The sequence below is a fragment of the Neolamprologus brichardi genome, chromosome 2 (genome assembly GCF_056152115.1).
Source record: "Neolamprologus brichardi isolate AB-2024 chromosome 2, ASM5615211v1, whole genome shotgun sequence".
Taxonomy (NCBI): Eukaryota; Metazoa; Chordata; class Actinopteri; order Cichliformes; family Cichlidae; genus Neolamprologus; species Neolamprologus brichardi.
The window spans coordinates 29,816,962-29,831,584 of record NC_142105.1 but is presented as its reverse complement, the minus strand read 5'-3'; the positions used below and the strand labels follow the sequence as shown (position 1 = coordinate 29,831,584).

Genomic DNA, 14,623 nt, shown 5'->3' with positions numbered 1-14,623 from the left:
TATCTGTCAGACCATTAAATAAGAGTTCGGTTTGGCCTCAGTTTACCTGTGTAGACCAAACATTGAGAACTTGTCTGTGATTTTTGATGTAATACATGCATTTGCTGGTTGTTTTCAATATATTGTTATTTATGTGAAACTCTTTACACCTGGGATGCAAAATGGATCTTCTGATAGCAAAGAGAGAATAACTGCACGTGGAAAACTAATGAGAGCTGTGTGGGACCTTTGCTCACATTTCACTGACTTCAGCTTTGTTGCATCACTGATAGCGAGACAAAAAAATAAAGATATTATTAGAAAATGCAGGCAGCTGCTCAGGTATCAGATTACAGTTCACAATATACGGTGCGTGGGATGTGTGAGGTGTTAAATCATGGGCACACAAGAATTTACACTTTTTATTAGGTACACCTGTTCCACTGCTTGTTAAAGCAAATATCTAACCAATTCCTCCTGCCTTGTATCAACATTCAGGCTGCTGGTGGGAGATATTTTCATGCCACACTTTGAACCTCTTAGGACCAACTGAGCATTTTTTTTTAAACACCACAGCCTACCTAAGTATTGTTGCTGACCATGTCCATCCCTTTATGACCACAGTGTACCCATGTGCTAATGGTTGCTTCCTCAGACCATCTAGAAACAGTTTTTTTTTTTACATGACAGCAAATACACTGAACTGATATGGCCTCAATCCGACAGTGTACTTTTAGGATGTGGTGGAATGGCAGATTCCAATCATGAATGTCCAACTGCAGCAACTGTGCAATGTTGTCATGTTAAAACTGCTGAGCAATGCTTCCAGTACCTTGTTGAATTAGAATACAATGGCCTTCTATTACCCCTGTACATGTATGACATTTTGGGTATACAAAACAAGAGAAGCTAACCAGTGCCAAAAATGTCAGTTCTTATGGACACTTCTCCAAAGGTGAGTCAGTCTTCAAATACTACCATGTGAAATGTTCGAAAAACATGTTTACAATCTTTAGCCCCCGTTTATGATGACTTTAGGAGTAGGGGTGGGTTTTGATAGTCGATTTATCGATTAAAATCGATTCTGGCTTGGATAACGTGATATTGATTCATTAAAATTCATTAGTTTTATCTCTCTCCAAACAATATTGACCGAACCAGCAGCAAAAGAAGATCCAAACTACGCTTCACATAAATATCGTCATGAATTCCCTCTGACTTTTGCTGTTTTGCTTCCACCACAATAAAATCTCACTTCATGCACAGCTCTCTCTGTACTTCAAGAACAGTTTCCCGTCTAAAAATGTTTTCTGCATTATTCGCTTGCTTGTTACGCACAAGTTGTTTACAGCGCTGTCGGCCGCTGTTTTTTGTCCTTTTACTTCCGAAAAGAAAACCGAATTTCTGCAGTTCAACAGGCTTCTAAACAAATTTAAACTTTTTAAAATTATGCAAAATGCAAAACGCTTAGCTGTCTCTAATAAAACCTCTGTAACTTCAGAGGTAATGTTCATATGTTGATTAATGGTTTTCTTTCATTTTTGATGTACTGCAGGGCTGTATTTGGGACATGTGAGTGTTTAAAATGCAATGGTATGGCAAATATTCGGAAAACTTGTTATGTGGTGAATTGTATTAACAGCCTTCCAAGTCAGTGTTCCCATTTTTGAATTAAGTTTAGTTTTTTTATATTTAAATATCAGTACTATTAAGTAAGAGATACTGTATGTGATTGCCTCTGCGCTAAGCAGAAAAATGATGAACAAAAGTAAATGTTTGATAAGAAATATTTTGTTAGTGCTGCAAATTAACATGGAAAATTGATTAATCAGGGAAGCATTTAAACGTTACCCATTAACAAGGCAGGTAAAACAACTATTAATTATTATTATATAATAACAACAGTGAGAAAAAAAACATATTTTCTTTGTAGCGCCCCATTTATAAGGAACATAAATAAACTAAAGTTGGAAAAACCTCCTCTTGACTTGGGAAATGAGACTCTACCAGCAGCATTTTATTCATTGCAGCAGACACCTCTCTTCTTGACACCTCTGCCCTACAAGCCTTTGAGTTTGCAGCTGTGGGATGTAATGTCCCTGAAGGGTCTCACAAACCTGCTGGCTGTTGGCAGGCAGAGGGGTTATGGCCCCTGATGTTAAGATTCAAGTCATCACACGCTCAAGAGCCGAGCTTTGAATCAGCTTTATAAAAGTGCCAAGACGAGCTGGGTCCTGTTAGGTAAAAGTGCACTAAACCACCGAATAAATGGTAGTTTAGGGCATTTTAAACACAATTATTTAATCATACTTAATCACAGTCATAAACGCGGCTAGCTACAGGTGGCTAATATTAGACTAAATGCCAATTAGCAGTGACAATCACCACTGTGGGATGTGAGTTTTTCAGGCAATATGAGAACACTAACAAAGCTGTGGAAATTAACACAATTATGAAAGCAGTAGCCATAAAAGGGTACAGATGTATAAGGTGGAGTCCGTGCCACGTGCATGGGTTTAACAAACAGCTGGTTGTATTTGCACTAATATCACCTGATCTTTGTAATAATTTATCATTTTAAGAAGGTGTTTGTAGCATTTTGTTCATCTTCTGTGCTGGTGGTTGTCATTGATTCTGGTTGTTTCAAGGTTTAAACCATATTACATTATTTTTAAATAAATCAGTTGTTATAGGAGGTGTTCATTTGTTTAATAATTAGAATATGTTAAAAAAAAATGACTGATTTATGTTGATTAGGCTATTTTCTTTGATTGCCTGCTTGCGAAGGGAAATGAAATTCTGTTGCCTGGATTGTGTGCATACCCACGGTGCATCAGTGGCCTGAGTTTGCCAAATTTGTGATTTCATTGTAGATGTTCCGAATTTTTTGACTTTAGAAACTGTAGCTGAGAAATCTCACCGCAAAGTGTGTGTGAAAGCTCATCCTCTTCAACCGCGATGTTGCTTTTACATTGTTACACATGAAGCATGCTAATGCTCAAATCTAAATAGAGCCATCAGTTCTGAAGCCACCTGTAAGTACTTGAACAGTGACTCATCTTCTGTTATGTATGCTGCTTCTGAAATGGAACAACAGACCTATTTACAGGAGACATTGTGACTGGTCACAGGAGTGAAAGCGCCGGCGAAATTAACGATGACATTGGATCCATTTAGAGTCCCACTAAGTCATTACAGTACATTATCGTATACAGTGTGAGTAGTGACCATTGGTTGTACACTCTTCAAGGCATTGTGGAATACTTTGAGTGCACTATATAGTAATATGCCTTTCAATAGCATTAAAAAATAGAGAACTCACTGGCCAGGTAGAGTTACACTAGGTTGGTCTTTCTTTTGCCTTCAGCTCTGCCTCAATTCTTCATGGCAGAGATTCATGAAGGTGCTGGACACATTCCTCAGAGATTTTAGTCCATATTAACATGATAGCATCACATGTGAATCTCCTGTTCGAAAACATCCTAAAGGGGCGTTACTGGGATAAGATCTGGTGACTGTGTGGGCTATTTGAGTACAGTGAACTCATTGTCATTTTTAAGAAACCTGTTTGAGATTATTTGAGCTTTGTTACATGATAATCAGCCTTTAGAAGATGGGTACACTCAGGCAGCAATACTCAGGTAGGCTGTGGTGTTTAAATGATGCACACTTGGTACAGAGGGGCCAGGTTTACAAGGAAAAGATCCCCCACAGCAAGGACTGGACATGGTTAGTAACAATGCTCAAGGCAGCTGTGGCATTTCAGTGATGCTCAGCTGGTACTTAAGGGCTCAAAGTGATGCAAGAAAAGATCCACAACACCATTAAACCACCACCAGACTTTAAACTGTTGATGGAAGGCAGGATGGAGCCATCCTTTCATGGTGTTTACACTAAATCCTGACATTGTTCAGTGCCAGTGAGCCCATATGGAAACTCTAGCCCTACCTTGGCGGGGGATACTGCTGTATCCCATCTGCTTCAAAGTTTAATAAGTTGTGCATTTAGAGATGCTCTCCTGCATCCCTTAGTTGTAACAAGCGGTTATTTGAGTTACTGTAGCCTTCTTATCAGCTTGGAGCAATCTGGCCATTCTCTTCTGACCTCTAATATGAACAAGGTTTTTTCACCCAAAACATGTTGATCACTGGATAGTTTCTCTTTCTTAGACCACTCTCTGTAAACTCTAGAGATGAATGTGTGGAAAAATTCCAGTAAAGCAGCAGTTCCTGAAATACTCAGACCAGCCCACATGACACCAACAACCACACTATATTCAAAGTCACTTAAATCACATTTATTCCTCATTTTGATGCTCAGTTTGAAACTTCAGCAGGTTGTGTTGGTTATGTCTACATGGCTAAATGCTTAGATGCTTTAAATGCTGCCGTGTGATTGGTGATTAAAATATTTGTATCTAATAAACTGACCAGTGAGCGCAAGTCAGTTCTAGTCTGAAACCAATATATATTTATTGATGATTGATTGGTGATTTTATTGTACTATTGTTTTCTAACTGGTATACTCTGCAGATGGCAACAAGACTATAGGGAGTAGTACTTTATAAATACTGGTCACCTAATAAAGAACAAAGCTGAAACCGGAGCTTTTTTCCCCCCACTCTGTAATTAAAGGGTAAAACGAGGAGAACAGCCCCATCAAATTACAGCCCCCATAATTAATTATATTAGTTTAATTAAAATAATTAATAATTTGTCAGGTTCTCATTAAACATTAAAGGACAACCATGTTAGATCTGTCTGTATATTATGTGTTACACTGGATTCTCTTTTATGTTTTAGTAACAGACACCAGTGTGCATTTGAAAAAAGGTAAGTTAGTTTTCCACTCCAGCAAATCTTTTATAAGCTGCTGCAGTGCTGGAAAAACATTATGCTTGCTAACAGCACATTCTCAAAAGTGTGGTAGGGATTTCTTTCCTTATTTTTTTTATTTCAATTAGTGTATCAGTTCACTCAAAGTAAACTGTCTGAGTTGAACCACAGCCAGTAGTTTATACTATAAAGTATACCGATTTTTACTTAACTCGACAATAAGAAGTTATTAACATAATTTTCCTCACACTTCAGTTCACTGTAGTGACATTTAAGTGCTAGTAAGGACCATTAAGTGTTTGACTTCTACCAGAATTAGACTGTAAATTGCTGCCTGTGTTACTGTACCAGAAAATTCTAACCCCATCCGTCTTCACCAGTCAAAAAGTGAGGGGGTTTATGCAAACCACAAACAAACTCATGTGCTGTTGAAGCAACATCAACGCTCTTGTAATTGTTTCACACCAAATGTTCTTGCACAGACGTAAAGGAAAATGCATTTCTGTCCAGACACTTACAGACTGCACGTAAGAGAACAACATCAGGCACTTGACTGCAGACAGAAAGTTAGCTACTATAGAAAATTAAAAAATAAAACATCTGTGGAAATTTCCTGCTGGTGTGCTGCTGCAGACAATTACAATGCAAACATAATGTATAGGTATTGCTGCAAGGTTGAGAGATAAATGTCAGATTTCTGTTGTTTTTTTTGAGATATTGTAGTGCAGAGGAGCAGCTGTGGGCTGCTTCTTTCTCTGCAGTGTTTCTTAATTTGAATTTTTTTAAAAACCTGACTTACAGAACACTACAGACATCCTCTTTGAGGAGAGAAAAACCTGTTAACGAAGTAGCCCTTTGTGCTCGCACAAATTATAGGAAGGTTAAACTAGTCCTCTCCTAATGTTGCTGCAGAATTATTTGAGCTCATTCAAGGAATCCTCCTGCAGGGCTTCGTATCCTAATTGTGGGAGACAAATGTTTGTGTGTGCAGTTGGTATGTAGTAGTGAAATGTTTCAAGCCTTCAAAGGTATTTCTCTGCTAAGACAATTGTGAGAAAGCAGACAAAAGTGGGAGGAAAACACTAGCGGTACTTTGAGAGAATGAGGATCCGGCAGTTAGGTGAGATGGGTGATGTGTATGGATGAGGCCATGATGGAGAGAGCGAGAGAAGAGGGAGGAGAGCGATGTTTACGGGTGGGGGGTAGCGAGGCCAGTAAACTGCTTGTGAAATGAAAATGGCTCTTTAGCAGAATCCAGGACACTTGGGCGCTGCGCTGGATCAATGTCTCTGATTTACTGTCTGAAAGCCTGTCAGGGAGAAAGGGAGCAAGTTGGGGGAGGAGGAGGAGGCCAGGGGAAGGGTGGGGTGGAGGCTGGACGGAGAGAAGTTAGAAGCTTAAAGGTAGAAGAGCCCTTTAATGGAAGGAGACAGAGGAGAGATGGGGAGAGGTAAAGGATGGAGAGGGAAATTGTCCGTCAGAGTGACAGTGCGAGGAGGCAGAATCAGAGGGATTGCTCCTCAAGTCCTCACAGCCAAGATACAAAATCAATCTGTCAAGACGATGGGGAAGGGCAATCTTGTTTTGTGAGGGGAATTGGTGCGGCCATTTGGGGTAAAATCAATAGAGGACACATGGTGCTTCTTAAATCCTTACTATCCCACAGAGGCCGGATTATTGACAAACAGTGGAGTGTACGTAGGCAGTACACAAATCCTTAAGTTGACCCATGTGCAAGAAATCTATAATCTATTGGTGCACAAAAGAGCTGCTTAGTGCTGTAAATGGAGGACAGTCATGTAAATGAGAAAAAGGCAACTCTGAGGATAGAAAAAAAATCTGTCTATCATGTTAATCATCATACTTGAGCATTTCAGTGTGCTAGTATTTGCTCATTTACTGAAACGTGGGTTTTTCCCAGGTGGGTTAGTTGAAAATGAAGCCAATGCAGAAGTGCTTCAAAGGGCAACACTATTGAGACTAGACCTGAAGCTCTATATATATAAATCTCTGGCTCCAATAAACTCCCACTCTAGTAACATCATGAAATAATCTCTCATGTCAGTATGTATTTTCATTATGAGGACAGACAAATTCAGTCCCAGTGATCACTGTGCTGCCGGTGTCTATTTTTAAATGAATTACCTAACTCAAAGAAAGGTATGCTCTGTGTGTGCATGCACACGTGTGTGTGTGTGTGTGTGTGTGAGAGAGAGTGAGAGAGAGAGAGAGGGGGGGAAAGAGACTGGTTTCATTGATATAAGTGGTCTACGTGATTGGCAGACCATTTGGATTTAGGTCAAGAGTTAACCATCAAATATCAGCCACATTATAGATGACTTTGATCAACTTATATTGTCATTTGGAGTGTAGTAGGCATACAGATTGTTAGATTGTTTTAATTCATCCTAGTCAATTTAGTTAATCTGTAATCTGACTTGTTCTTCAGAACATGCCTGTTTTTATATAATTATATTGTGGGCAATTAATTTTCTCAAGCAGTCATTTGAGAAACTTGGACTGTTGTGGAGGGCTGCACCGTGCGCCCCTTCACAACAGTCCCAGTTAGATTATTGGTGCAGCTCACCACAACAGTCCCAGTTTTGCACGCGAGCCTTAGGAAAATTAATCGCCCACCCTTCTCTGCATCCTGATGATGCAGTCATTAAAATCATTTGGATTAATCTTCTAACAAACACATATGTCTGCATGCATTTGCAGCTGGTCCACTTAGAAAATGTTGAGATATTTTAGTAAATAAATGGCAACAGATGCAGACAGACTGGAACGGCACCCCTTAAATGTTGGATTTGCCCAATTAACCGGATAGAAAAAGCAGAAGAAATCCTAACACAAGTTGAAACTTGAGATTGTTTGATATTTTTTCCTTGATTTAACAGATAATTAGTCAGTTTTCAAATACTTGATAAATTTTCTGAAGATCAGTGAATGGATTAATTGTTGCAGCTCTGTCACGTCTGTTTTTCAATGTTTTGACCCCTACTGTCAGTGATTTGTCATGTAATTTTGTATTTGCTTAAAGGGAGGATTGTATTCCTGTGAGGATCCCTCTGTCAAACACACACACACACACACAGGTGGAGCTCTGGGACCCAGGACGACAGAACGGACGTCTCGACAAGTGTTTTCCCGCACCCTCGGGACGCCAGAAGTCTGGTGGGGGGCGGGGGGAGCGTTTTATTTTTATTTTGAGTGTTTAATGTATTAAAAGGGGCCGGGGTAATGAATTATAATCTTTAATGCAGAAACCGATCGATACCACCCAGAGAATAAATCAGCTTTTACTGAGAGCGTCAAAGCCCCTTAATACACTAGGGGAGAGAAAGGGAGTGCAAAGGGAGGAGGAGGAGGAGAGAGCAAGCATGGACAAACTGTTAGAAGAGGAGGAATGATCCCAAATGAAAGAGAAGAAGGAAAGGGAGAGAGGGGAGAGGGATGAATTAAAGGAGAGGAAGAAGTTGGAGGTAAAGAGACGGCTGGAGGCAGACGGAGGGAAGTTATAGATGAACAGACTCACCTTTGGGCTAACCTCATTGAGTAAAAGCCCGCTGAAAGCAGAGATTCTGACAGTTTTGTGAGGAGGCGAGGTTGCAGGGTCAGTCGGTGTGTGTGCACACACACTCCACTTACTTGTTATTTCTCCACCTAGTTGCATTGTGTTCCCTCTCAAGGATCCCCTCCCCGACTTTTGTTGCCTAGAGCAAAATATAATTAATTGAATTACTCCACCACTTCTCGATCAAAGATCACCTCGGCGCTCTCTTGTCTCGGTGCCTGCCCAACCGGGGGGCCTCTGCTGGGAGAAAATGCCTAACAACAATCCATGAATTATAACTTTTTATTAACCCAAAGCAAAGTTTCAGTGGTGTGAGCTGCTTCCAAATCAGGCAGACTGCACAAAACAAGTCTGGGAAGACTGAACACGAGCTTGATTTGAATTCAGTGGATAGTTACAAAGATTCATCTCTGTGGCAAAGACAAAGACTGTACAAAAACCTAATGCACCTAAGTATTTAGGATGCCTTACTTGTTCAGTAAGTGGACTAAGTGGTTTAAGTGAGGTTTTTAGTCCAGAGAGACTCTTTAGTAAGACACAATCATGAAAAATTGATATGTCAGGCCAGGACTGGAGGTGAACGGGCAGAGGAAGCGGTGAAGAAAAACATATGCAGGCCATGGAGGGTTCAACAAAAAAAAAAAAAAGCAGGCTTCACCGAAAATGAAAAAATAGAGCACTGGAGGAAGACCAAAAACATCGAAGAGGAGGCTTGAAAAAGTGATTTTTACTGATAGTGTTACACCCCTCAGGTGCTCAATAATTAAGCAGCTGAGCACACTCTTGAGATCCAACTGTGATGTCAGCCAAGGCAGCCATCCATCATTCATCGCTTTAGGAATCAGGAGTGGAGATGGCACTTAATCACTCATTTTGTGGCAATGACGTCTCTTTTTTTTCTTCAAGGCCTTTTATTTATTTATTTATTTTGTACTGATTTTGTGTTGCAGCAGCTCATTATGCTCCCTGGGAAAAGCTTTCTTTAAAAAAATGTTTTATTTCAGCGAGAGATTGTGCTGAATAAAGATGGCTCAAATTACAAAATTTTTTTTTCCTCAAATAAATCCTTCCCATACAAATTTCTTGATAATGCACAGAGGCTTATAAACAGAAGGAAAAAATAACATATACGTGTTTTTTACAAGGCTAAAAAGGATTTAAAGCCTTGCCCTCACTTTTAGTCTGTGGGCGCTGTCTGTCTGTGTGCCTGAAGGCATGTGATTGTTGCATTGCACTCATAATAAGCCTCTGAGTGACTGGCAGAACCAATATCTTGCTATCGCTTTGCCCTGCGCTCACTCAGGCGCCTCGGTGTGCAGCCCCCGTCATGCATCTCAATTCCACAAACACAATGTTCAGCGCCCAGAGAAGGGACCTGCTTTTTGATTAATGTCACCATGACAACTACATAATTCATGAATTGTATTAGCGATCTATTTGTCATTTGCAAATCATAATTTAGGATGTGTATTTGAGAAGGGGTAGGAAAAACAGAGCTATGCGCTGCGCTATACGCACCACCCTCCCCAAAAAATAGCACTCCTAACGGAAACGCTGACGTTTCCCTGTCCTAATCTGGGAGGCTGGGAGCTGCGTGTCTTGTGAGAAGGCCGTTTTAGCTTCATGATGAACTCTCAGCTCTGCGCATTTGGAAAGCTACATGCTAATTCCCCCGTCTTCATCTGTCCATGTGTCTGTCTGTTGACAGAGGCCTGGCCTGGCTCTACACTGACACCATTTGGTGCAACAGTGAAAGAGGAATCTCATTAAAGCACTAATGCAGCTCATTTGCCATTTGATCAATGGCTAGATTTACACAGGAACCCTAAATTAAATGGGATTTTCAACCATATGCGAGCCAGATGGCAGGGTTTCTCATGTTTATGTGGCTGTAGGCAAATAAGATCTGGGGGTTAGGCAGAGGTTTTCCATCAGATTTATGCATTATTTTGCTTTCTGCATGAATCTGACCCTGAGAAAGAAACTGCATTGCAGATGACTTCATTATTTTTTGTCTCACTTCCGTACTTAAGTCTTTCTCTTGCAGGGATTTTTATGCTTTTGGTTCACCTTGCTCCAGTGCTTTTCCTTTTTACCTTGAAGCTCTGCTCACAAAAAGAAAAACCCCAGCAGCTTTTAAAAGTCACACTTTTTTGACTTTGAGTGAGCCAACTTAAAGGAGAGGCGATCAGAAGGAGCAGCGTGAACACTGAACATTTTTTCGTTAATCCTGTAAAGATTTATGGAAAACGAGATGAAGCTTCAAGCGCTGAACTTTAATGCTCAAGTGAAATTTACATATGAGGGCTCTGCTCCACTTTCTGCCACAGCCGAGCCACATACATGTCACTTATGATATAGCCCATGAAATCTACTCTAATGTTCCTGGTGTCTTCTTGCTGGCATCAGTAATTAACCGCCTCCACAGATGCTGCAGAGCTGCTATTTGAGAATCTGCTGAGGGATTTACACAGTGAATGTGGAGCTTTGGAACTGACAAGTGTAGTAAAAGGTCATGTCAAAATACAACTGAATACATCAATAAATAATGTTAACAATTAAAATGGAGACAATGTTATGACAGTAGAAACACTCAGCTTCCTAGTAGTTACAGAGGCAACTTTTTAGTCTGGGCTTGTTAGGATGAAATGCTGTTACTGCTGTTGCAAAAGAAGTAAAGAAGCTTTCTCAGAAGACCGAGTTTCCCACTTACTCAATCCAGTCCTTAATTGCGGACACCGGTAACTTTATTACCTCAGAGATTTTGATCGATATTGAAACGATAGCATCAAAGAGCTGCTGCAGATGTGTCAGCTTCACATTCACAATGAAAATCACATCCAAAAGTGCTCCTGAGATATGGAGACTGTATGCCAAGACAATATCCACACATTACACCACCAGCAGCCTGAACCGTTGATACAAGGCAGGGTGGATGTTGTTCCCTCCCATCTGAATGTTGCAGCAGAAATCAAGACTCATCTGATCAGACAACGTTTTTTCCAGTCTTTTGTTGTCCAGATGAGATTGAGTTTTCTGTTCTAATCTTACATAAGTCTCATCCAGTCTTTTGCTGTTGTAGCCCATCTGCTGTGTGCTCAGAGTTGCTCTTCTGCATACATTTTGTAACAAGTGGTTACTTGAGTTATTGTTGGCGTCCTATCAGCTTGAACCACTCTGGTCATCCTCCTCCACTCAAAGAATAGTACCCATGCTCGTGTTCTTACTGTATTACATAACTTGGTTTCATTCTTATAGCCACAACTCATCATCTGTTATTTAATGTAATCTCTTCCTCAGTGTTTAACTTGCCTTGACTTGAGATTGTGATCAATAAACATGCGTCAGAGGGTTTTTTTTAATTCATCCTCATTTTAAAGTATTTATCAATAATGCAGAGAAACTTATACAAGCAGAAAAATAATGCATAAATGTTTCAATTTGACAAAACGCAGGTGTTTCAATTTAAAGCCTTACTGTTCATATATCTTTACATAACTGAAAATTGCTGCTTGCATCCTTTGTGTAGCTCGCTGGTGGATTGGCTTTATCTGTCGAGTCTGGACAGATACAAGCAGAGGTTATTGGCCGGTATTAGCTAACATGTTCTTGATATACACCACATACATTTTCATAGTAGAAAGAAAGTGCAGTAAAAGAGATTAGAGGCTCAAAATGCATTGCTTACTTGTCTGCAGCACATGTAACAGAGTAACATTGCAGCTGAACAAACAGTGGCGTGGTGTCAGCTGTGGTCTTCAAGTCGCCAACTCTAAGAATAAATTCAGAGTTATTTACCAACCCCTTTAATCCCTTTCCCTTTTTAACAACTCTACCATATCAGCTGTTATATGAGTATAAAAATCTTTTGGTCCTTTAAAAGTAGTCAGTCTGGTCTGGGTTTAGTTGCATAACTCTTAAGTAGCATTATTACGTTCCTAACAAGTCCTCCACAATAAAAGACTAAATTTCTTGTGAGTTACTCCAATTCAGAATAACACATCAAAACTCACTTGATTAAAAAAGTCTCCATTTATACTTTTTCTCTTAATATTAGGAGACGATTGTGGTGCCATTCAATAAAAAGCAAATCTGAGTTTGGAGAAGAAGTAGGTAATGACTGGTGTTCCCAGCCAGTTGGCTGGCCAATCAAGCACAGTATTAACATGGTCAGCAAACCATTTCATAGCAGTTTTGGCACAGTGGGCAGGTGCTAAGTCCTGCTGGAAAAGGAAATCAGCATCTCCATAAAGCTTATAAGCAGATGGAAGTGGATGAAGCGTGCTGAAAAGATTCTGCTACACGCCTGCATGGACTCTGGATTCGAGCATCACGGATCAACCAGACATGGCATGATCACAGACCCCAGGATCTTGATTTACTAATTAAATGAAAAACTCACTTTAATCTAAAATGACGACTTTGGACCACTGAGCATCAGTCGTTTCTTTTTTCCTTAGCCCAGATCATCGGCGTAATTTTGTGCTGAACATTGGGGGGGTCGAGATCTCTGTCTAAATAAATAAATAAATAAATCTGGGTAAATTCCCAGATGATTAAACATGCAACTATTTTGCTGGTAATACCTGAAATGAGTAAAGAAAATCAACAGCCTACTTATGCAAGATAATTCATAATTTTATTGGGGGGGTTATATTGGTTCGGTCTGACTATTGGGGGGGTCATAACCCCCCTATCCCCCCTGGAAATTACGCCCCTGGCCCAGGTAAGACGCTGCTGATGTTGTCTCTGTTTCAGTTACAGCTGTTTCCTAAAGACATCTGTTGATAGTGGCTCCTGAAGCACTGATGGCAACATCAGTCCATTCCTTGTGAAGCACTCCCAGGTTCTTGAATGGACTTTTCCTGACAGTCTTCACGAGGCTACTGTCATCCCTGTTTCTTGTGCACCTTTTCCTAACACGCCGTTTCTTTCCACGTATGTTTCGCTACAGCACAAACAGTGAGCCTTTTCAGGAGCCACCTTCTGTGGCTCACTCTCCTCGTGGAGGGTGTTAATGATCGTGATCTGGGCAACAGTCAGTTCAACAGTCTTTCACATGATTGTGTTGCATGCACTGAACTCGACCAAGAGATAAACAATATTTATAATTAATATTCTAGGAGTCTGGATTTCTAATTTTCATGAGCTAAAAGCCAGAATCACAAAAACGCTTTGAAATTGTTGTCTTTGTGTGCCTTAAATACAGAATATTTGCAGGATTACCTCTTTGAATTAAAATGAAAAAGAAAACATTTTCACAATATTCAGCTTTTTTTTATAGGTGCACTAGATATATAGATGGTGTACAGTCAGTTTTATTCATAGTATGTACTAAGGAGGGTGTTAATTGCTTCACAAATGAGTAAGATCTCAAATGACTGATTAAAGCATTTATTCATGTATTCAAAAATACTAGGAGGATCTTGTATTTAAAATATGCAGACACACAAGAAGAGGCATGAAAACGGTTTCCATGGAGCACATAATATAAAACATTTGTTATTAATTCAGCTGGGGTTAGTCTACACTTCTGTCTTGTGCCGTTGTGCTGTCGTCACTCGAGTGCTGATTATCTGGAAGACAAAAGAAAAGAAATACTAGCTCTACCTTTGAGGGATTTTAGATGATGTGATGATTCTGTGCAGTTTATTTTTCTTTACAGTTGACTTTGGCTTAATGTTTTTCTTATTACCCCAAAGATGTGCTCGCAGCTCACTTGTTAACACAGGAGAAGTTTAAAAATATCCATCTGAACAAGCTGGTAAATGTTTTTCTTCTGAATAATCCCCTTTGTTACTTATTTACAGTTTTCCTTCTTAAAAAAAAAAAAGAAAACATGAACATGAATCTTTCTCAGCCCCCTTTCTCCTCCGCACCTTTCACTTCATCCTCCTCGGCGCTCTCCTGACCGGTCAACGGGGCGTCTGCTTCCTGAGATGCACCTCTCTCTCCCTCCCATAGGACGGAGGCGTTGTTCTGGCTGGAGCGTAGCCGCTGGCGTGGATGTGTCTTCTGGTCACCGGGACTAAAAGACTGTGAAACTCCCGAGCCTGCTCTGGCCAATCCCAACCCCCAGCCGTGACGGGATCCCAGTTTACGACGGCCCCCGGAGCCAGCGCGCGTAGCTGGTGCGCCGGGAAGAGAGACCTCGGGTTCTGTCTGGGATGCAGATTTTCTCAGGGGAGAAGGAGAGACCGGAGCACTGCGAGGGTCTGGAACTGTATGAGAA

The 14,623-nt window shown here is 40.4% G+C and overlaps 1 protein-coding gene across 1 annotated transcript in view; it reads right to left on the bottom strand.

Annotated features, from left to right (window-relative positions):
• Positions 1-13,703: 13,703 nt before the first annotated feature.
• The window catches only part of ccdc88b (coiled-coil and HOOK domain protein 88B), a 64,015-nt gene continuing 63,095 nt past the window's right edge, over positions 13,704-14,623 (bottom strand). Inside the window, exons 27-28 of the mRNA XM_087829719.1 lie at positions 14,271-14,612; positions 13,704-13,967 (exon numbers count right to left, since the gene is read on the bottom strand). Coding sequence (XP_087685845.1) covers positions 13,912-13,967; positions 14,271-14,612 — 398 coding nt within the window. The 3' untranslated portion in view covers positions 13,704-13,911. The remainder of the gene's footprint in view (positions 13,968-14,270; positions 14,613-14,623) is intronic.